The sequence below is a fragment of the Chiloscyllium plagiosum genome, unplaced genomic scaffold (assembly GCF_037043375.1).
Source record: "Chiloscyllium plagiosum isolate Xiang-an unplaced genomic scaffold, Cpla_swu_hap1 HiC_scaffold_3, whole genome shotgun sequence".
NCBI lineage: Eukaryota > Metazoa > Chordata > Chondrichthyes > Orectolobiformes > Hemiscylliidae > Chiloscyllium > Chiloscyllium plagiosum.
Window position 1 is genome coordinate 152,146,675 of NW_028270141.1, and position 22,844 is coordinate 152,169,518.

Here is a 22,844-nt window from a genome sequence, read left to right on the forward strand (position 1 = left end):
AGGGTATGTAGATGAATACAGTTAACATCCAAGGAAGCTTGGGTTCAGATCCTTAAAATGTCACAAATAGGTGCAGAAGATAATCAAGGCAGCTTTATAATCAGGGGTCTGGAATACAGCAAAGCAAAGTTATGCTGCAGCTGTACAGAACCCTGGTTTTACCCGACTTGGAGCGCTGTGATTAGAATGGGCATCACACCATAGGAAAGATATTTTAGTCTTGAAGGAAGTATATCATCGGTTTACAGGAATGATACCTGAACCAAAGAACTTTAGTTATGAGGAGACATTAACCCTATTTTGACTAGAACTTAGAAGGTTAAGAGGTGATCTAATCAAAGTCTTCAAAATATTAACAAGGAAAGACAGGATAGGTAAAGATAAAGTATTTCCATTGGTTAGAAATTCTAGAACTAGAGGACACAGTCTGCGAATTAGGGTTAGACTATTCAGGAGAGATGTTAGGAAACATATCTACACACAAAAGGTGGTGGCTGTTTCAAACTCTCTTCCATAAATAGCAATTGATGCTAAATCTGTTGTTAGTTTTATATCTGAAATTTTTTTTTGAAGCAACGATATTAACAGATATGCTCTGAAGGGAGATAGATGGAGTTAGGCCACAGATGAGCCATGATCTGACTGAAAACTGAAACAGACTTGAGCTGAATGGCCTACTCTTGACCTTAGTTCCTAAGTTTGTAAAATTGAGGGACATGAACAGGTTCAGTAAAGACAGGATATAATTTAAGGGCAGGAGGTTTAGATTTATTTGAGGAAAGATGTTTTCACCCAAGCAGTGGGAATCTGGAAGGCACTTTTTTCCATAACGTGCTTTCCCACCCCAAGTGGTTGATAGGGCCCTTAACCGCATCTTGCCTCATCTCATCACACACATTAGTGTGATGGAGTTTCCCTTGTCCTCAGTTTTAATCTCACCAACCTACACATTCAAATACCACTTCCCCTCGCTCCCCCTTCTGCATTTTATTGGGAATTAATTCCCCACACTCCCCCAACCAAAGCATCTTCCCAAGTAACTGCAGAAAGTGTCCTTTCACACCTTCCCCACTCACCATCCCAAGGCCTAACAAGTCTTTCCAGGTGAAGTAGCATTTTATTTGTACCTCCTCCAATCTAACCTATTGCATTTGCAGTAATAGAGCCTGCTCAACATTGGCAAAACCAAACTCGCACTGGGTAACTGCTTTTCAGAACACCTCTGGTCCATGTGCAAGCTTAACCCTGACTTTCCTGCAGCCAGTCATTTTAACACGGTATCCTGGTCGCACACCCGCTCATCCTGCTCTCAGCATGCTGCAATGCTCCAGTGAATCACAGTGCAAACTGAAGGAACAACATTTCATCTTCAGACTAGGCACTTTACAACCATCTGGACTTAATATTGAGTTCAACAACTTCAGATTGTAAACTCATTTCCATTCCTACCCTTTTAGCTTTACTTGTTGCATTCTCTGTTACCATGTGCCCTCTTTGAGCTATATGGAGAGGCTGAATAGGCTGGGGCTGTTTTGCCTGGAGTGTTGGAGGCTGAGCGGTGACCATATAGAGGTTTATAAAGTCATGAGGGGCATGGATATGATAAATAGATTAGATCTATTCCCCAGAGTGGTGTAATCCAAAATTAGAGGACATCGGTTTAAAGTGAGAGGGGAAAGATTTAAAAGGGAACTTAGGGGCAACCTTTTCATGCAATGGGTGGTGTGTGTATGCACTGAGCTGCCAGAGGAAGTAGTGGAGACTGGCACAGTTACAATTTTTAAAAGGAATCTGGATGGGTATATGAAGAGGAAGTGTTTAGAAAGATATGGGCCAAATGACAGATGGGACTAGATTTATTTAGCACATCTGGTTGGCATTTATGGATTGGACCAAAGGGTCTGTTTCCATGCTGTACAACTCTGACTCTGACTCCCCTCCCCCATTCCAGTGGGACCACCTGTTATTTCCAGTTTTTAGTTAGACACACCATTTTCTGCCATTCTCACATTCTGATCACTTAATCTGCACTATCAACACGCTTTCTCTCTCCAAGCACTCCACACCCCCAACTATTGCATAAGTACTGGCCCCTCCATACTTCATGTCAGCTCTGATGAAGAGTCATCTTAGATTCGAAATATTAGTTTGCTCTCTCTCCACAGATTCTGTTGTGATTTCCAGCATTTATTTTTCTCATTTGAAATGCACTGCCTGGGAGAGTGGTAGGGGCAGGAAACCTCACATCTTTTAATACTTATTTGGATGAGCACTTGTAGAGTCAGAACATTCAAGGCTGTGCAGCAAGTTTATAAAGTGGAATTAATATAGATAGGTCAGTACACATACCATGGGCTAAAGGGATTCCTCTGTGCTGTATGACTTTATGACTATAACTTAGCTTCCAGAAAACCATCAGGTTGACTTATGAAGGCTATTATAGATTTATAAATGAATTTGAGGTAATAAGTCAGGAAAAGCAGTTTTGGCTATTCATAATGCATCCCTAACATCAGCATAATCTTTTAAATGACATCTTCATAATGCCAGTCCAGAGAAATTTAGTCTGGTGAGGAGAGAGATGAAGTCCTTGATGGTGTTTGCCTATTGTGATAATGCCAAGACTGGCTGGTCACAAAGTCTCTGCATTAATTTTTATAAAAGCAAAGTGATACCACAAGGGAACTTGTATCCTATAGCAAGACTCGAACATTTTTATCAATCAAATTGCACGTGTCCTGTTTGTCAAAAAAAACTTAACTTGCTGAAGTCATAAGTGATTTGATCCTGTCAAGACATTTGAGACTTTGGGACAAAGAGTTGGTTTTTCATTATTTTTAGCTTTTTCTTCTCTTAGTTTTCATTGGGAGCTGTGAACTGAGAGCTTAAAATAACCTTTTAAGACCTTTTGGACTGTGGGCAGCAGCTTGTGTTTTTTTAAGGGAAAATAAACAAAGACCAGCAAGGTTTGTTTGAGAGGTCAGGCCTGGAAGTTAGTTGGTTCGTGGTAAAGCATCTGTGGAAGATTTTGATCATTGGGAGAGCAACTCTTTAAACAGTTGACTATTACAGATTGGGTTGGTTGAGAATGGCATCATGGTCGGCACAGACATGGTGGGTTGAAGGGCCTGTTCCTTGTGCTGTACTGTCTACATTCTATTAGCGAGAACAGTACCTGGGAATTGGTTCCAGCTCAAAATTCTAGCAGATGTTGAATAGTAACTTGGACCTTGTGAGGATGTGGTTAGCCTGACTGGAAGAGGCCAGAGTCTTGCACTGTAATTTAGGTTGGTTTCTGAAAGGAGAAGTTTGACTGTTGATGCTACAGCATGATTTGTAAGCTCCCTGCTTAACTTCCCGTTATCTGCTAATGGACGTTCAGAGAAACTAAGTTATCAGAATGACCGACTTTACTTTGAAGGAACAAGACTTCAGAAGATCAATTAAGATATAATCATCTGCATTGTGAAAGCTACCTAACTAATCTAGCCAGTTTCTTTAAAAAAAATTATTTTACTTATTGCTAAACTGTGTTTGTCTTTTGAGTGGATATTGTCTTTTTAGTCGATTTGCTGAAAACAAAGATTATTGTGTTTCAACATAGACATTGGTTAGATTGCTTTGTATAATTTAAAGGTACTGTATTGTTAGTAAATTGTTAACATTTTTGCTTATGCTGCAAATTGGTTTTGAGAATAAAATATTTGCAGTCAGGGAATAGTTCAGAAGAGTCTGTTTCAGAACCATTGATGTCAGCTGTAAGGGCCTTTTGAAGGTTTTAAATTGATTGTGCTACAAATAGAGGTGTGCTGATTTGATTCAGCTGTCTGCCTTCCTGTCACAACAAGGAGTGTTTTGGGATTATATTTTTACTGTGTATTTAAAAATCTTTGTCTTACAAATTGTTTTGATTTATTCGACTTTAACTTCATTTTTTTTGTTATCTGCAGCACTGCATGCTTATGTTTCAGCAAGAGACCACTTTGTTAAAAAGAAAACAAATCAAAATTTGATCTATCAAGCCAAATTCTTGTTTGGGATTTAATTTGACCAGTAATAACATTCACAAGGATCATGAGTGTCAAGTAGCAAAGATTCAAGAAGCAGCACTTAGAGGGGGGGAAAAAAGTAAATACTAGTTAGTCAAATGGGTTTGTCAAGAGAAGCTCATGTCTGACAGATTTGCGTTCTATGGTGAGATGACACTTGTATATTTGTATATTTGGACTTACAGAAAGCATTTGATGTGTGGCATATGGCAGGTTGGTTTGCAAATTAGAAATGTTTGGAATTAATGGGTTCTTGGCAGCATGGATTAGAGGTTGGCTAGAAGATAGGAAACAAACTGTTGGTATAGACGGACATTTCTCAGTTTGGAAACAATCAAAAGTGGTGTTTCATAGGGATCAGTGTTGGGACCCTTGCTTTTCTGATTTATATAAATGATTTGGAGATAAGTATTGACGGCAAAATCTTGAACTTTGCAAATGATATTAAGCTAGGGAGAATAGTGAATGTGAGGACCTTTCAAACATTGACAAGTTCGCCAAATGGACAGACGTGTGGCAGATGGATTTCAGTACAGACAAATAAAAGTGAATGCATTTTGGTAGAAGAAACATGGAGAGACCATATAGGCTCAATGAAGCAAATATGAGGGGAGTAGAGGAAGAGTTACCTCAGGGTTCACACATATGATTCTCTGAAAGTGCACAGGATGTTGAAACAGTTATTGAGTAGGTTTATATGATCATTAAGTTTGTAAGTAGGGGCAGAGTATAAAAGCAGGGATGTGATGCTACACCTCAACAATCTTTGGTCAGATCACATTTGGAGTGTTGTAGTCTAGCCACCTGCAGCTGTATATGGAGCTGATGAGGCCATATCCTGGAGTACTGTATACAGTTTTAGTCTCCTTGAGAAAAAATGTACTGGTACTGCAGAGGACGTTTACTAGATTGATTTTGGAGTTGAGAGGGTTTGCTTATAAGGAGAGATTGAGGAAACTGGGGCTATACTTATTGGAATTTAGAAGAATGAGAGGGGATCTTATAGAAAAATTACGAAGGGAATAGATAAGATAGGAGGGTTGATTCCACTAGCGGATGAAACTAGAACTAGGAGACATAGCCTCAGTATAAGGGGGAGCAGATTTAGGACTGAGTTGAAGAGGATCATCTTCACCCAAAGGTTGTGAATGTGTGGAATTCCCTGCACAGTGAAGCAGTTGAGGCTATCTTGTTGAATGTTTTTAAGGCAAAGATGATTTTTGAAGAGTAAAGGAATTAAGGGTTATGGTGAGCGTGTGAGTGGAGCTGAGTCCACGAAAAGATCAGCCATATTGAACAGCAGAGCAAGCTTGAGTGGTCAGATGGCTGCCTCGTGCTCCTATTCCTTAAGTTCTTATTTGAGGAAGGATGTTAAATCCTTAGAGCGTTCAAAGGAGATATATAAAATGATACCAGGAATAAGGGATTTTACATTCAAGGAAAAGTTAGAGAAATTGGGCTTATCTTTGGAGCCGAGAAGGTTAAGAGGTGACCTTATTGAGGTGATCAAAACCGTGAACAATTTTGACATGGTAAAGAGGGATTTCCTGTTTACCAGTTGGTCTATCAGTAACTAGGGCTCACAATTTCAAGCCTGTTAGCAAGAAGGTGTGGAGTGAGATGAGAACCTTCTTTATTTAAAGATTTGGATGCGCTGCCTGGGAGAATGGTGGAGGCAGATTCCATAACATGTTTCAAGAGAGCTGGATGTGTATTTGAGTTAGGCCTGGAGAATGGAACTAGCTTGCCAGCTCTTTCAGGCGTTGGTATAAACATGATGAGTTGAATGTCTTCTCCATCTGTACTATAAAATCTATAATTATATCATGTGAAATATGGGAATCAACAAGGAATATAGAGGAATAATTAATCTGGAGAAGGCATCAATTTTGGGGAACAAACAGATACCAGAATAGTATCAGATCGGCTAAACCTAAGCTGATATTTTTATGATGAATTCTGCAGTTTTTCCTTGATTCTCATTAACTCCAGTTTTGCTGGGGCTGCTTGATGCCACACTCAGTCAAGTAGGTCACTTATCCTGTTCAGTATTAACGTTAGGCGGGATGTGTTCCAATAGTAATTGGCTGTTCTGGGCTAGTGAACTCTATTTACATTTGGCTGAAGATGATTTGGTAAAGCAGATTGTTGTGTTCTGCAGTAGTCTATGGTAGTTATTTCTTCTGGGACGCTGCTTTGGCTGCTCTTAATATCTTTTTTTCGAGGTGATGTCTACTGGTTAATTTGACCAAAGTAATGTTTTAATCATTACTTTGTGGTTAATTTGCTAAGCTTATGTTTATGATAACTACTAAAGCGCAACTCTTATTGGGTATTATGTCCTTATACACACTATCTTTTTTTTTAAGATAGTTCTACTCTACACAGTTGGAATAAGCAAGCATATGCAATCCTGGAGAATAAGATTTTTAAAAATTGATTAGCTATGTTAGCATTTTGTGACCCAGAATGTTTCGTATATTCTAGTTATGCTGAGCTGCTTGGTATGAATGAGCAAACAATGAAGATTTGAATTGGCTGCCACCCCCCTTAGGCTTTGAAAAGTTATTTAGGCATATGTTATCCAGAGACATTTGCTGCAAAGTACATTTGGTAAGTGCTTGGCCCAAGACATAATGTTCATAAGATGATAAATGAAAATTGATGAGATGGTCAAAGTTACATATCAACGGAAGCATACCCATATATCTAGGTTGATTGATGGAGAGAAGCAGGCAAATAACATGAATGTATCAGTTACAAGCAAAAGGAGGCTTTTTGACCCCTCAAGCTGATTGTAACCTCAATATTATGTTCCCAGTTACCCTGATAACCTTCCTGTCCTTTATTTAGCAAGAATATTTCCACCTTTATCTTCAGGATACTCAAATTCATTGCTTTCCCTTTCTTTTAAGAACCTCTTTGAGAAAATAATTCTTCTCATTTGTTTCAAATGGGTGATGTTATTTTAAAACAGCAATCCCTAACTCAGTCGCAAAAGAAATCATCATCCTTTCCACATCTACCCTGATAAGTGCTCTCAGGATTATTATTTGTTTCAATCAAATTGCTCTTCTAAACTCTCGTGGAACTCTCCTAGCCTATCCAATCTTTCTTATATGACAAGCCACCCATTCAAGGTGTTTCTGAAGAAACTCAGCAGGTTCTGACAGAATCTGTGGGAAGAAAGCAAAGTTTAATCATTGACTTCAAAATGTTAACTTTGCTTTCTTCCCACAGATTCTGCCAGACCTGCTGAGTTTCTCCATCAATTTCTGTTCTTGTATCACATCTCCAGCATCTGCAGTTCTTTGTTTGATTTCATTCCAGGTATTAGTTGAGTAAGCCTTACGTGAGTTGCTTCCAACAATCTACATTCTAGACTCGCTTTCTTTAGGAGTAAGTGAAGACTGCAGATGCTGGAGATCAGAGCTGAAAAATGTCTTGCTGGAAAAGCGCAGCAGGTCAGGCAGCATCCAAGGAGCAGGAGAATTGACGTTTCGGGCATAAGCCCTTCTTCAGCCCTTCTCGCTTTCTTTAGAACTGGTTATCACTTTATTGACACTTTTTTTCCTTCCTATATATCTGTAAAGACTCTTACTATCTGTGTTTTTAATGTTTCAAGTGAGCTTTCTCGTGTACTGTAAATTTTCCCTCCTCATTTTGAATGAGAGTCCAGAGGCAGTATGTTCCTGTTGTTGTGACTGGGAAGGCTGGCAGATGTAGCGAATGCTGGATGACCAGAGAAGTTGAGACTCTGGTCGAGAAAAAGGAGGAGGCATGTGGCAGGTATAGACAGCTGGGATTGAGTGAATCCCTTGAGTATAAGGGCAATAGGAGTATACTCGAGGGAAATTGGGAGGGTGAAAAGAGACATGAGATAGCTTTGGCAAGTAGGGTTAAGAAGAATCCATAGAGATTCTACAAAGACATTAAAGGCAAAAGAGTGACTAAGGAGAGATTAAGGCCTCTTAAAGATCAACAGATGTATGGAACCGCAGGAGATGGGCGACAAACCAAACAAGTATTTTGCATCAGTGTTCACTGTGGAGAAGGACATGGAAGCTAGAGTACTTGGAGAAATAAACAGTGATATCTTGAGGAGGTGGTACTGGATGTTTTAAAATGCATAAAAGTGGATAAATTCCCAGGATCTCATCAGGTGTATCTCAAAACTTTGTGGGAAGTTAGGGAAGTGATTGTTGGGCCCCTTGCTGAGATATTTGTATCATTGATAGTCACAGGTGAGATGGTGAGATGCTGGAAGACTAAAGGGTGGCTACTATGGTGCCATTATGTACGAAAAAGCAAGTATGGAAAAGCCAGTGAGCTTGACATCACTGGTGGGTAAGTTGTTGGAGGGGATTCTGAGACAGGATTTACATGTATTTGGAAATGCAAGGAGTGATGAGGGGTATTCAGCATGGCTTTGTGTGTGGAAAATCATGTCTCACCAAATTGAGTTTTGATTGAAGATGTGACAAAAGGCAGAGCAGTAGATGTTGTCCAAATGGACTTCAAGGTGTTTGACAAGGTTCACCATTGTAAATTGTTTTGCAGCATTAGATTGTGTTGAATACAGGGAGAGCTAGCCATTTGGATACAAAATTGGCTTGAAGGTATAATGCTGAGAGTGGTGATGGAGCGTTGCTTTTCAGACTGGAGGCCTGTGACTAGCAATGTGCTGCAAGGATCAGTGCTGGGTCCACTGCTTTTTGTCATTTACATAAATTATTTGAATGTGAATGCAGGAGATATGATTAGTAAGTTTGCAGATGACACCAAAATTGGTGGTGGTGCATTTTGGCAAAGCAATCAACCCACAGCATGCACTTAATGGTAAGGTCATGGGGAGTGTTGCCAAACAAAAAGACCTTTGGGTACAGGTTCATAGTTCCTCGAAAGTTGAGTCTCAGGTAGACAGGCTAGTAAAGAAGGCATTTGGTACACTTGCCTTCATTAGTCAGTGCATTGAATGTAGGAGTTAGGATTTTATATTGTGGCTGTATAGGACATTGGGTAAGTCATTTTTAGAATACTACATTCAATTCTAGTCTCCCTTTTATAGGAAACCTGTTGTTAAATGTGAAGGGATTCAACAGAGAGTTACAAGGATGTTGCTGGGATTGGAAGGTTTGAGCTATAGGGAGAGGCTGAATAGATTGGGGTTGTTTTCCCTGGAGCATTGGAGGTTGAGGTTTGTAAAATCATGAGGGATAGCCAAGGTCTTTTCCCCAGGATAAGGGAATCTGAAACTCGAGGTCATAGATTTAAAATGAGAGGGGAAAGATTTAAAAGGGACCTAAAGGGCAACTTTTTCGCAGAGAGTGGTGCCTGTATGGAATGAGCTGCCAGAGGAAGTGGTGGAGGCTGATGCAATAGACATCTGGATGGGTGTATGAATAGGAAGGGCTTAGAGGGATATGGGCCAAATGCTGGCAAATGAGACTAGATTAATTTAGGATATCTGGTTGGCGTGGACGATTTGGATTGAAGTGTCTGTTTCTGTGCTGCACGACTTTGACTCTAAATGCCTGTACTGGGTTTTTGTTTTCCTGAGCCTTAACCTAGTTTGTCAGTTTAGCTTAGCTCGCTCTGCCTTCTGCCACATTCAGTGTGCCATGAAGGATGAAAGTTAAGGGCTTAGCTGTGTTCAGGTCTTTTTCCTTTCCATGTTTTTGCCAAGTTATTACGTGATGCTCTTTCTCTTATTCCCACTGAGATGTTATTAACATTTGCAAGGCATGCTTGGAGCATGGATTATGTTTTGGATATTAATTTGGCAAGTAAGTGGTATATAAGGCTTGGCAGCAGATGAATCTTTGAGGAGAAAGTGAGGTCTGCAGATGCTGGAGATCAGAGCTGGAAATGTGTTGCTGGAAAAGCGCAGCAGGTCAGGCAGCATCCAGGGAACAGGAGAATCGACGTTTCGGGCATAAGCCCTTCTTCAGGAATGAGGAAAGTTTGTCCAGCAGGCTAAGATAAAAGGTAGGGAGGAGGGACTTGGGGGAGGGGCGTCAGAAATGTGATAGGTGGAAAGAGGTCAAGGTGAGGGTGATAGGTCAGACTGGGGTGGGGGCGGATAGGTCAGGAAGAAGATCTCAGGTTAGGAAGGCGGTGCTGAATTTGATGGATTTGACTGAGACAGGGTGGGGGGAGGGGAAATGAGGAAACTGGTGAAATCCGAGTTCATCCCTTGTGGTTGGAGGGTTCCTAGCCCGAAGATGAGGCGTTCTTCCTCCAACCGTCGTTTTGTTGTGGTCTGACGATGGAGGAGTCCAAAGACCTGCATATCCTTGGTGGAGTGGGAGGGGGAATTGAAATGTTGAGCTACAGGGCACCCGATGTGGCCTCCTCTATATTGGGGAGACAGGCCGGCTACTTGCGGAGCGTTTCAGAGAACACCTCTGGGACACCGGGACCAACCAACCCAACCACCCTGTAGCTTTTTTTTGACTACTTTTTAAAGTTAAATTTATGGGGTCGACTATTACATGGATACCACTTTTCGGGATCTGAAATTCATGCCTGTCAAAATTGAGACCGTGTCATCAGCCGAAGCCCAGTTGATTTCTAAACGAATTTAAAAAAAACAATTAGGGTAATTCTGACAACCCAGAGTGGAGCACAACAGCCAGCAGACTGGAAACCCCAGAGCGGAGCGGAATAATCAGCAGTCTGGAAAGCCGGAGCGGAGTACAGCGGCTGGCACATTGATTCATAAATGTTGACCTGCTATCTGTGAAGAACGAGGGTCAACTTTTACATGAAGTATATGGAAAATTCCATTTTTTTTGGCCAAAAGTGGGAGGTCGAATTTTACATGAGATCATCTATTACTCGAGTACATATGGTACAGAAATGATATAGATGAAAATTGGTGGTGGGGTGGATTGGGTGGGGTGGGAGTGGGGGTGGGGTGGATGTTAAGCAAATTCGCAGATGACATCAAGATTGGTAGAATGGTTAATAGCAAAGGTGATTGTCAGTTACTAAAATATGTGGATGGGTTGGCCAGATGGACAGATCAATGGCGGATGATATTTAACCTGATAAGTGTGAAGTGGGAACAAGATGAGGGAGTGTTTAGTGAATGGCAGGATACTGGCTAACTCAGAGGAACAGAGGGATCATGGAGTAATTATTCACAGATCCCTGAAGTCAGCAGAACACATGAATAGGATAGTTAAGAAGGCAAATGGGACACTTGCTGTCATCTGTCATGGCATGGACTATATGATCAAGGAGATGATGTTAGTGTTGTACAGAACATTGGTCAGGCCACAGCTGATGCAGTTCTGGTTACCTTTAGGAAGGATATGATAGCACTGGAGGGTTTACAGAGGAGGTTCACCAGGATGTTGCCTGGGATGCAGAACTTGAGCTATAAGGAGAGACTAGATAGACTTGGATTGTTTTCTTTAGCCATGATGTGGAGGTGCCAGTGTTGGACGGGGTGGACAAAGTTAAAAATCACACAACACCAGATTGTCATCCAACAGGTTTATTCAGAAGTACAACCTTTTGGAGCGCTGCTCCTTGATGGAGCAGCGCTCCAAAAGGTTGTACTTCCAAATAAACCTGTTGGACTATAACCTGGTGTTGTGTGATTTTTAACTGTTTTCTTCAGAGCAGAGAAGACTGAGGGGGGTCATAATTGAGGGCTATGGACAGAGTGAAGCAGCTGTTCTCCTTTCTTGAGAGATCAATCAGGAGAGGGCATAGTTTTAGGTGAAGGGGCACAAGTTTCAGAGGGGATTTCACTTAGCGGGTGGTGGGAATCTGGACTGCACTGGCAAGAAGGTAGTAGAGGCCGGAAACCTTACAAACGTGAAAAAAAATTTGGACGAGCATTTGAAATGCCATCCAAAGATATGGGACAAGTGCAGGAAATTGGGATTAGTGCACTTTTAGTTATGTCAGTGTAGATTCGATGTGTGGAAGAGCCTTTTCTGTGCTGTACGAATCTCTGTCTTTGCTAACCTTGTGTTAAAGTGATGCTTGAAATTCTCAAGTCGTTCAAATCTGCAATACTAACATTGATTCTGCTCTGCTGTTTTTGTGAACTGGAAATCAGATTTTGCTTGTAGTTAAATCTGTTAACCCCATCTATAATTCTAGTAAGTCATTGCAAGACTCTATTCAAAAGTGGTATTTATTTGCCAAGTTATTTCCAAAACTAAACACATGAATGAAGTCTTATTAACTGTATAATTACGTTAATGTTTGTATTCTGAACATCTAGTTCTTAAAATTCTGCTTTCCATTAATCATTTGAGTTCATTGAAATGAAACTGATGAGATTTAATGACAATTCATGATAGCTTCATGTATGACACTATTAGAGACTAGCTTTCAGTTTGATTAATAAAATTCAAATTCCACTTCTCAGAAAATTAGTCTGATTCTCTGAATTGCTTGTGTAGGGGCATTAGCACTGCACCACCACATTCCCTTTGCTTTCTCTTACCTTACCCTCGACCTTGAGCAAACCTAATGATATGCTTACCTGGATTCTAAAATCTCATTGTTGATTTATGTCCTTTTAAATGTCTAACTCTTACTTAGACATTTCCTACCTTTTAATTCTTGCAACTAGTTAGGTTTTCATTTAAGGCAATATATCGACATACTAACCCAGAAGAGGGTTTTTTCTGTGTTCAATATAAATGAAACTGTAGCAAACAATAAAGTTATTTTGTTTTATGTAGTGTAATCTGACTTTTATCTACCACTGTCTTTTCTAGATGCCAGCTTTCCGCAACCTGTAATCCGACCTAAGGAACAGATTGTCAATAAAAAGGAGGATGCCATTTTTCACTGTCAGTTTACAGCCACACCCCCCCCAGTACAGGAATGGTTATTTGATGATACAATTATCCATAATTCTTCACGGTAAAGTTCTTTACTCTGAGTGCTTGATATCAATGAGCAATAATTAAAATAATAAGACTAAAATTATTAGGACATTGATTATTGATAGTTTTTGGTGCTAAGTGCATATCCCACTGGGGAACAGCATCAATGAGCATAATGTGTTTGTCTTTTTCTGTCACTTGTATCCTTTCTCCCTGTCCTTAAAAAGTACAAAGTAATGATTTTAATTTGCCTTCCTAATCATTTGCTATATTTGCAGAATAACTTATTGTGGTTCAGTTGCCAGGATACCCAGATCCTTTTGTGCCTCGGTGGTCTGTTATCTGTCTCTACTTAAATGATGTATTGTTTTTCTATTCCTGTCAAAGTGGAAAGGTTCTAGTTTTCCCATATTTGCTCATCTGGATAAATTTTGCTTACTCACACAACCTGTTTATACACATCCCCCTGCGGACCACTTATGTCCTCTTGACAATTTATGCTCTAAGTTATCTTTGTATTGTCAGTAAGTTTAGCAACTGTACATTTGGTCCCTTCAGCCAGGACAATGATATAGTGTAACAAGGGTGCGTTATATTTAATATTCCTTGGAGAATGTAACTTTTTCAAGTATAGTGGGAAAAGGAGTTTATTTCAAGTTTTGTGGACAATTCAGGAGTAATTTCTTTAAAAGAGGTCATTTTCTGTGAACACCTTGCCAGGAGCAGGCATGATTTTTAGACAAGAGTGACATGAATGGCAACATTTTAGTAAATGGTATTAGTGGATGGGTGTATACCTGTGCCCTTGTCTCGAGCACACTGAGGATATGACCGCATACCTGGTGTACTAACTATAGGAGTTGTCTATAGTTTCTCTGCAGACAAAGTTGACCAGAGAATAACTTGATGGAGACCACAGTTGTAGCTTCTCCAATCTTGGAAATGCCAAGACTGGAGAATGCAGTGGGAGAGAACAGTTACGTAAAATGGTTACAGGACGTTTTCCTTCACGTGTAGTGACAAAAACAACGGCTAAGCAAATTTTGTCATCCAATGGTGAATTAGCACCATTGGCTACTATTTGGTTATCTGAAATGTTTGGAATTTGGATAATTCAAAGGATGTGTTAAATCTGTCTTTGCTTGAGGTTCTGCAAGTAGATCAGCAGTAAAATAAAGTAGTTCAATTTAACCAAGGTTCCTTTGAGAGCATCTTCCAAACTCATAATTGCTGCCATTTGGAAGAACAAGGGCAGAGAAACATGAGAATGCCATCACCTAGAAGTGCTGCCAGCGATGCCCTTATTCAGTCAATGAATAAAAGAAAATCAACTCAAACTGAAGTTGAAGCCAATGGAAACCGGAATAGTTTTGATATTAAAAATCAGTTTTTGATGAAGACTTGAAAATGGTTGTTCACCAGATGGGTACTATTCTCATATTTGAGGAGAAAGTGAGGTCTGCAGATGCTGGAGATCAGAGCTGGAAATGTGTTGCTGGAAAAGCGCAGCAGGTCAGGCAGCATCCAAGGAACAGGAGAATCGACGTTTCGGGCATAACCACCCTCCTGAGGAAGGGCTTATGCCTGAAACGTCGATTCTCCTGTTCCTTGGATGCTGCCTGACCCGCTGCGCTTTTCCAGCAACACATTTCCAGCACTATTCTCATATTGTCAAGTAATATTAAGAAAAGCCCATGAAATTCCAGTGGCAGGATATGTTTGAATCTGGGAGAACTAAGCACATTCCAAGTCAACGTTTTAACTGGCCAGGTCTTCACAAGGATATGGTGCATTTTCGTAAACAAAACTTGCCATATATACACATCTAAGCCACAACTTGAATTCAACATGCCAGTTTTGAGGAACTATTGAGTATGGTGTTAGTCAGTGTTCCCACTTTCTGTGCCTGACAGTGATGTCCAGAACCAGAAGTCAGTGCTGCAACTGGCATTGACATCCTGCATGCAGACCCTTTGTGCACAGCCATGCAGCTTTGGGGGAGTGTTGGTGGTTTATGCCACATGGCAGAATGGGGGCAGAGTAGGATGCTCCAACCGGAGCTGTTCTGCTTTGTCTGTTCTCTTTGTCCCTTTTCTACTTCTCTCTCTCTCTTAGCCATCCTGGAGTGGTGCATGGGGAATACAGAGTCCTGGCAGTGTGCGACTTACCTTGTTGCTGCTGAGTGTCAGCAAGGAGCAGATTGGAGGCTGGAGTGATGCGGAGAATCCTCAGTCACGGAGGGACTTGAGGGGAAACCAGAGCCCCGGAGTGATGCAAAGTGAAGCAAATCCCAGTTCAGTGCGACTTAGCTTGTTGCTGCTGAGTGCCGGTGAGGAGCGGACTGGAACATTGTGGGACAGTTGTTAGACTTGGGCCTGGCACCAAGTGCTGAGCTGCTGCTGTTTGGAATTCTTACCAGACTGTAATGTAAATCCTTTTCACAATGTTATAATTGCCTCATTTCTAGCTTATTCTTACACACCGTAAGTAGTGCTACTGCTGTCTTTTTAATCCCCTTTTGTATAACAATTTTTTTTAAACTCTGAGATTTGTACCAAGGTACTTGATGTACAAGGTACTAAGATGGTAGCGCTAAAGGCAGCCAATGGAAAAACTTTTCACTGTACTTTTATACTGGAATACAAGTGACAATAAAGGATATTCTCATATGGGTTCTTTAGTGAAAACAAAAATGCTACTCCAGTACATCCTCACTATGACATAGCATTCATTGATTGTAATCTTTCAAGAATCCTGTTATGGACCAGGCCAGACCCCTTCAAAATATAGCCCACAACCAAACGTTTCTAGTTGTTTTAAGCAGATGTAAGTGAGTATACCAGAAGCGGCGCAGCTGGTCAAACCCCTCTGTTTTAAACAAAACAAAATTTCTTTACACACTAACAAAAGAAAATCGAATTTAGAATAACAGAACTATTTGAAAACCCAACCAGCACAGAAACACAACTTAACAAAGAGCTGTTCCAATTTCCTGCAATGTCCCATATACATATCTCTTGGCAAAAAGGTATATTTAAACGCAGGTTCTCAGAGGAGGGAGGTGTCAGCGAGAGAGGGGATCAGCAAGGAGTGTTTTGTTGGGTCCCCAGCTAAAACTAACCCAAAATGAGAAAAAACCCTGAACTGGGAATCTAGCCACTCCCCTTTCATTGTCCAGGTGTTTTCAAAAAACAACTGAAAAGCCTTTCCTGATTGTTGGCTTAGGCAGCATCTGTTAATCATTATTAAAATAGCCAGTTCTGATATTTCAGCACCTCTGCCTTTGCAACCCTTGTTGGGGGGGGGGGGGGGGGTGAAGAAGAGTGAGGGGGAAAAAAACCAAAGACAGAATAACCTTGCTAAAGGAGCAGCACCATCACACCATCCCCCCACTTTCTTTAAACAAACCCATCAATATCCCAAGATGGCTTCATTTTAAAAACCTCTTAATCTTGTTAGTACACTACAATGCATATACATTGACTATAGTCATGCAAACCAGCACTAGTACATTCTATTTCAGTTCGTTTATTCCTGCCACCGAATGCCTCTGCTTCTCATCCAAGTCTCGACAATTTTTCAGCAATCATGTTTTCTCATCCTGTCACATGCACAATTTTCAAATTGAATGCTAGGCAGCATCAGGAGGTGCAGAAGTCGACGTTTCGAGTGTAACCCTTCTTCAGAGCTGGCGGGTGTGGGGGAGCTGCAGATAAAGAGGGAGATGGGGCAGGGTGCTGAAGCGGGGACAGGTGAAGACAGGTCGAGGTTATGACCTGGTTGGTCAATGGGGGCAATGAATCTGGTTGGTGGGAAGGGCCAGTGGAAAGGAGGGGGAGGCGCTGGGAAGGGAGTCAGAGGATGGGGAGGGTGGTTATTTGAAATTGGAGAACTCAAAGATAGTAGTGGCAAGTTGTATGCGGAGTCTGAGGAGATAGGGGAAGTGCTAAATGAATATTTTTCGTCACTATTCACACTGGAAAAAGACAATGTTGTCAAGGAGAATACTGAGATACAGGCTACTAGACTACACGGGATTGAGGTTCACAAGGAGGAGGTGATAGCAATTCTGGAAAGTGTGAAAATAGATAGGTCCCCTGGGCCAGATAGGATTTAATCTCAGATTCTCTGGGAAGGAGATTGCAGAGCCTTTAGCTTTGATCTTTGTCATCATTGTCTCCAGGAATAGTGCCTGAAGACTGGAGGATAGCAAATGATGCCTGCCCCCTTGTTCAAGAAAGGATGTAGAGCCAACCCTGGTAATTACTTCGGTTGTGGGTACAGTGTTGCAAAAGGTTGTAAGAAAGAGGATTTATAATCATCTAGAGAGGAATAAATTGATTAGGGATAGTCAACACAGTTTTGTAAAGGATAGGTCATGCCTCATAAACCCTATTGAGCTCTTTGAGATGGTGACCAAAAAGTGGATGAGGGTAAAGCAATTGCTGTGATGTATGTGAGTTTCAGTAAGGCATTTGATAAGGTTCCCCTCGGTAAGCTGTTGCCCAAATTGCGGAGGCATGGGATTGAGGGTGATTTAGCGTTTTGGATCAGATATTGGCTAGCTGAAAGAAGACAGGGTGGTGGTTGATGGGAAATGTTTATCCTGGAGTTCAGTTACTGGTGGTGTACCACAAGGATCTGTTGTGGGGCCACTGTTGTTTGTCATTTTTATAAATGACCTGGATGAGAGCGTAGAAGGATGGGTTAATAAATTTGCGGATGATACTAAGGTCGATGGAGTTATGGATAATGCTGACAGATGTTGCATGTTACAGAGGGACGTAGATAAGCTGAACAGGTGGACTGAAAGTGGCAAATGGTGTTTAATGTAGGAAAGTGTGAGGTGATTAACTTTGGAAGGAGCAACAGGAATAAAGATTATGGGCTAATTGTAAGATTCTTGGTAGTGTAGATGAGCAGAGAGATTTCAGTGTCCATGTACATAGGTCCTTGAAAGTTGCCACCCAGGTTGATAGAGTTGCGAAGAAGGCATAGCTCTTAATGTTAGAGGGATTGGTTTTGGAGCCACGATATCATGCTGCATCTGTCCAAAACTCTGGTGCGGCCACACTTGGAGTATTGAGTGCAGTTGTGGTCACAGCATTATAGGAAGGATGTGGAAGCTATGGAAAGGGTTCAGAGGAGATTTGCTAGGATGTAGCCTGGTATGGAGGGAAGGTCTTTTGATGAAAGGCTGAGAGACTTGAGGCTGTTTTTGTTCGAGAGGAGTAGTTTGAGAGGTGACTTAATTGAGACATACAAGATCATCAGAGGGTTAGATAGGATGGACAATGAGAGCCTTTTTCCTCGAATGGTGATGGCTAGTATGAGCGGACATAGCTTTAAATTGAGGAGTGATCAATATAGGACAGATGTCAGAGGTAGTTTCTTTGCTCAGTAGTAGGGGTGTGGAACGCACTGCCTGCAACAAGAGTAGACTCGCCAACTATAAGGACATTTAAGTGGTCATTGGAAAAACATATGGATGAAAATGGAATAGTGTAGATTCGTTCCATCTCACAACATCGAGGGCCGAAGGGCCTGTACTGCACTGTGATGTTCTATATTTCTTATATTATCCACTATACCATGAGCTCTTATTCTGCATAGTAACCCTTTTTGTGGCACTTCATGAAACGTTTTCTGGAAATCAAAGTACTGTATGTACACCAGTTCCCTTTTTCAATATTTTACTTCATTTAAGCAAAATTCAAATTATTCAATCATGATTTTTCTTTCATAAAACTATTAAGATTTTCAAAGTGCCCTGCTATAATCTCCTTAATAGATTCCAGCATTTTTACTATGACAGAAATTTGGCAAACCGTCCTATAAGTTTCTAATTCACTTCAGCAAGCTCTCTTTAAAGCGATCATAATTGCTGTTTTTAAAGCCTTCTTATTCAATCCACTCTTCTCTTCCTCAAACTGTGACTTAATCATGTTGTGAACACTGCAATCTATGGGTGTCTTTACTGTGAGGTAGTTAAGTATATTTAATGTTAAGGTTCTGGGAAATTTGGCCTGGAGTTACTGTACAATTTCTAGTTTCTGACCTGCTGTTGTAGTCAAAAGTATTCGCAGTGCAAACTCGTTTATCCGAACGAGACGGACAGGGTGTATTTCGTTTAGATAACTGTTCATTCGGATAACTGATCTGACCGTAAAACAAGCAGTACTTTGAGGGCTGGTTATCAAATATGTCTCGGTTATCCGGCAATGCACGCCATAATGCCGGTTAACTGATAACTGAATGCTAAGTTGCCCAGCGCCTTTTTTACGGGACCTTGAGATCTTGGTCAGATAATTGATGTTTGTATAATCGAGGTTGTACTATATATGGCTGTAATATCTAGTGTTTAGTAAGTGGTAACCCCAGAAAGTTGATAGTCTGCTATTCAGTGATTATAATGCTGTTGAATGTTCAGGGAAGGTGAATAATAAAAAATCTGGAAAGCCTCCACCTTGTCATGTATTTTACTTCAGCCTGGGCAACAAATGGGGCTTAAAAACTTCATGAGAGAGTGGAGAAAAAGTACCCAAAATTCTTTCTTTTCATTCCTGTCAGTGACTCAGACTACAAAGCGCAGTTATTTGCATGCTGGATGAGGGGACAAAAAGATGCTGTACACCAAATTGCTAACACTCACTATGTGACTTCACCATGAAGCATAGTGCGTGTTTCAAAAACAAAGAAAGAAAAGCATGTATTTATATATCACTTTATGATCATTGGAATTGCAAAGTTCTTGAGCCACAGGAATAATTTTTTACTGCTCAGACTGTTGTATTGAAGGAAATGCAGCAGTCAACTTGAACAGAGCAAACTCCCAGTCACAGCTATACAATGATGGTGATGATCAGATAATTTTGTTGATTGAGGAATAAAAATATCAGCAATGCCATGTATGATGACTCCGCTTCTCAGAATAAGATCTTGTATCTGCTCAAGCAGCAAATGGTGATGACTTTGTCTCATCTGAAGTAGAGCATTTTCAACAATGCAGTCCATCCTCCGTATTACACTTGAGTGTCAGCCTTGACCTTTAATGCTCAAACCCTTGCGTAGATCTTGAACCTTGTGATTCCAATGCAAGAGTGCTCCCACAACTGATCAAAACTGTTGATGGAGCCACATCTGAGCTAACAGAAGCTTCAGGGCATGGGAACTGCAAAAATACTAATTGAAGGAAATGCAAAGCTCTACTTAACTTGAATATTCTCTTCTCAGGACTACTGTATTTGCTAATGGCTCTCTGCTCCTTACCAATGTGAAACCTCGCAGCTTTGGTGTGTATAAATGTGTTGGTCGGGGTCCAAGAGGGAAGCCCACAGTGCTAGAAGCTGCACTACGAATGGCAGGTGAGAATGAAATATACTGTAAAAATTTAAATTTTAACCAATTTGTTCACATGTTCTGTGAAGACGGTGATAAAGATAAAACAATGCTCAAAAGAAACAACTGTTTGATTTCTTGTTCATCCTTTCCACTCCCCTGTCTCCAATAATTTGTTGGAGGAAGGGTCTTCTGAATATAACTGAATTGAAGTTAACTGCAGCATTTGAGGGAAGTTTCAATTAACTATTTAAATAGATGAAGATAAAGAACAATACAATCTTAGTGTTTGACTATTCTAATGAAAACCAAGTGAGTCTCCATGGGTCACATGATAATTCTGCTGCTTTAAAACTCATCACAATTGAACTGTTACATTTTAGGATATATCATGCTCCTGCAGTTGGTTCTGTTCAGGATACTTATGAATCAAGTACTTTGAGCTTTGGAGAGGGTTTGAAACATAAAAGTGATGATGTGCTGTTGTATGGTGAAATGTAAAATGTTCAACAGAAAAGGCAAGGCAGTGGTGCAGTGTCAGAATACAAGTAATAATAACCAGCATGTGACAGAGTAAGGGATAAATTATACTAATGAGTGCACCAGCAAGTAAGGTCAGAGTTGGGAAAATGGTATAAAGGCCAAATGAAGGGATCTTAGTGAATCGTGTCAAACTGAAAGAAAAGGTGTACATTGCTCTGAAGGTTCATGATATGTCAGAAATTTGGAAAATTTGTGAATGTTGCAAAGAATGCTTAAAAACTTAATAAACATGAGGAACATAGAATATGAGAGTCAACTAAAAAGAAATGTGTAAACAAGCAGCTCATGTTCCTGCAAAAATAGCTAAAGGAAGCTTTCGATGTGCCTGGGAACAGTGGAGACTTTAACTAGTATCATGTACCTGTCGTCTTGGTTGAAGAATGGGGACAAAAGTCTAGGACCCATGGTCCCCCTAATTATTTTCTCTGGTGTGCAGACCTCAGAGTTTTGTGCATGGCAGTGACTTGTGGAAGCAAAAGCCGATGTGTTGGCACACTGATGCATAGAATCTGAGGCATATGATCTTACAGCGAATATGAGCGTACAGCGAATATTGCCAAGAATATTTTCAAAGTCAGACAGGAACAAGCCAGGCATGAATTGAGCTAGGCACAACTTCAGATCAATCTCTGTCAACTCTTCGTTACAAACATCAGAGACTTTATCTGAAAACCAGATGGTCCCAAGGCTTTCAGATAAACAATTTCTGATCTATAGTACTTGTAGATCAATGTTCACTAAATCGCTTGGCTTCTCAGCTGCTTGAAGATCCCATGCACATTGATCAATCTGTCAAAAACCTTTTCATCCCTGCAAAACAGGAAATAAGTGGGAATGTTGTTTTAGATTTGTCTTTTTTCACACTTTTTTTATTTTGTACAACAAACCTATTTGCTCTTAGCTCATTTTTCCCGCTGCCTTCAACTTTTTTGCTAACCTCCATTTCAAACGTTTCCCTCATTCTTGTCTGCACTCAGGTTCTCACCCCCCTACCAATGTACTTTAAGTCCTCCCCTTAGTGCTGATGGATACCATTTCAAAGATATTGGTACTAGGTCTCATGGGGTAGAACAAGTCCAACTTGTACACATCCTATTTTCTCTATATTTGCTCCCACAGCCTAAAGAATCTAATCCTTCTCTCCTGTGCTGCCTTTTTAATATTTCCTTTGTCCCTCTTTTCTGCTTTCAAGTCCTTGACTGACTCTCTTTACTCATATTATTGGCCCCCAAAGAGTCACTGAAAATAGGGGAGCAAATCTGTAGAGAGGTCACAGAGGTGTGTAAGAGTAATAATTGGCTAATTATTCTTGGGGATTTCAACTTTCCCAACATAAATTGGGATAGTTGTAGTGTCAAGGGTTTTGAAGGGACGGATTTCTTAAACTGCATCCTGGAGGTTTTTTGACTCTATTTGCATATGGCACAGTGCTGGATCTGTTTCTGGGGAAAGAAGCTGGACAAGTATTCGGTGTGGCAATGGGGGACCATTTAGTTTATAGTAACCACAACACAACACAGTTCGAATTTGTTCTGGACAAGGAAAAATATGGCCTGCAAAAGACGGCTTTGGACTTGGGGAAGGCAAATTTTATTAAAATAAAGCAGGATCTGGCCACAGTAGACTGGGCACAGCTCCTTGCAGGTAAATCTACAGTGGAGTAATGGTGGGTATTCAGAAAAGAATTGGGAGAGTACAGATATACATCCCAACATGTACCCTTTAGAGGGAAGTATAGGAACAATAAGCTCAGAGAACCCCGGATGTCTAAGACAGTTCAGGTTTGGATTAGGAAGAGTAAGGCTTTCAGCAAGTCTGGTCGGAGCAATTCAGCTGTTCCCCTGGAATCATACAGACCCTACAGTGTGGAAACGGGCTATTTGGTTCAACTGTTCCACACTGACCCTCTGCAATGTATCCCACCCAAACGCATCCCCCTATCCTGTTCTTGTAACCCTGCATTTCCCATGGCTAATCCACTTAACCTGTACGTCCAATTAACACTATAGGCAATTAAGCATGGCCAATCATCCAACTTGCACATTTTTAGATTCTA

General features: G+C 40.8%; 1 protein-coding gene across 1 annotated transcript in view; it reads left to right on the forward strand.

Moving 5' to 3' along the window:
* ptk7b (protein tyrosine kinase 7b) overlaps window positions 1-22,844 on the forward strand; it is a 278,930-nt gene that overhangs the window by 142,295 nt on the left and 113,791 nt on the right. Inside the window, exons 5-6 of the mRNA XM_043687347.2 lie at window positions 12,797-12,944; window positions 20,141-20,271. Coding sequence (XP_043543282.2) covers window positions 12,797-12,944; window positions 20,141-20,271 — 279 coding nt within the window. The remainder of the gene's footprint in view (window positions 1-12,796; window positions 12,945-20,140; window positions 20,272-22,844) is intronic.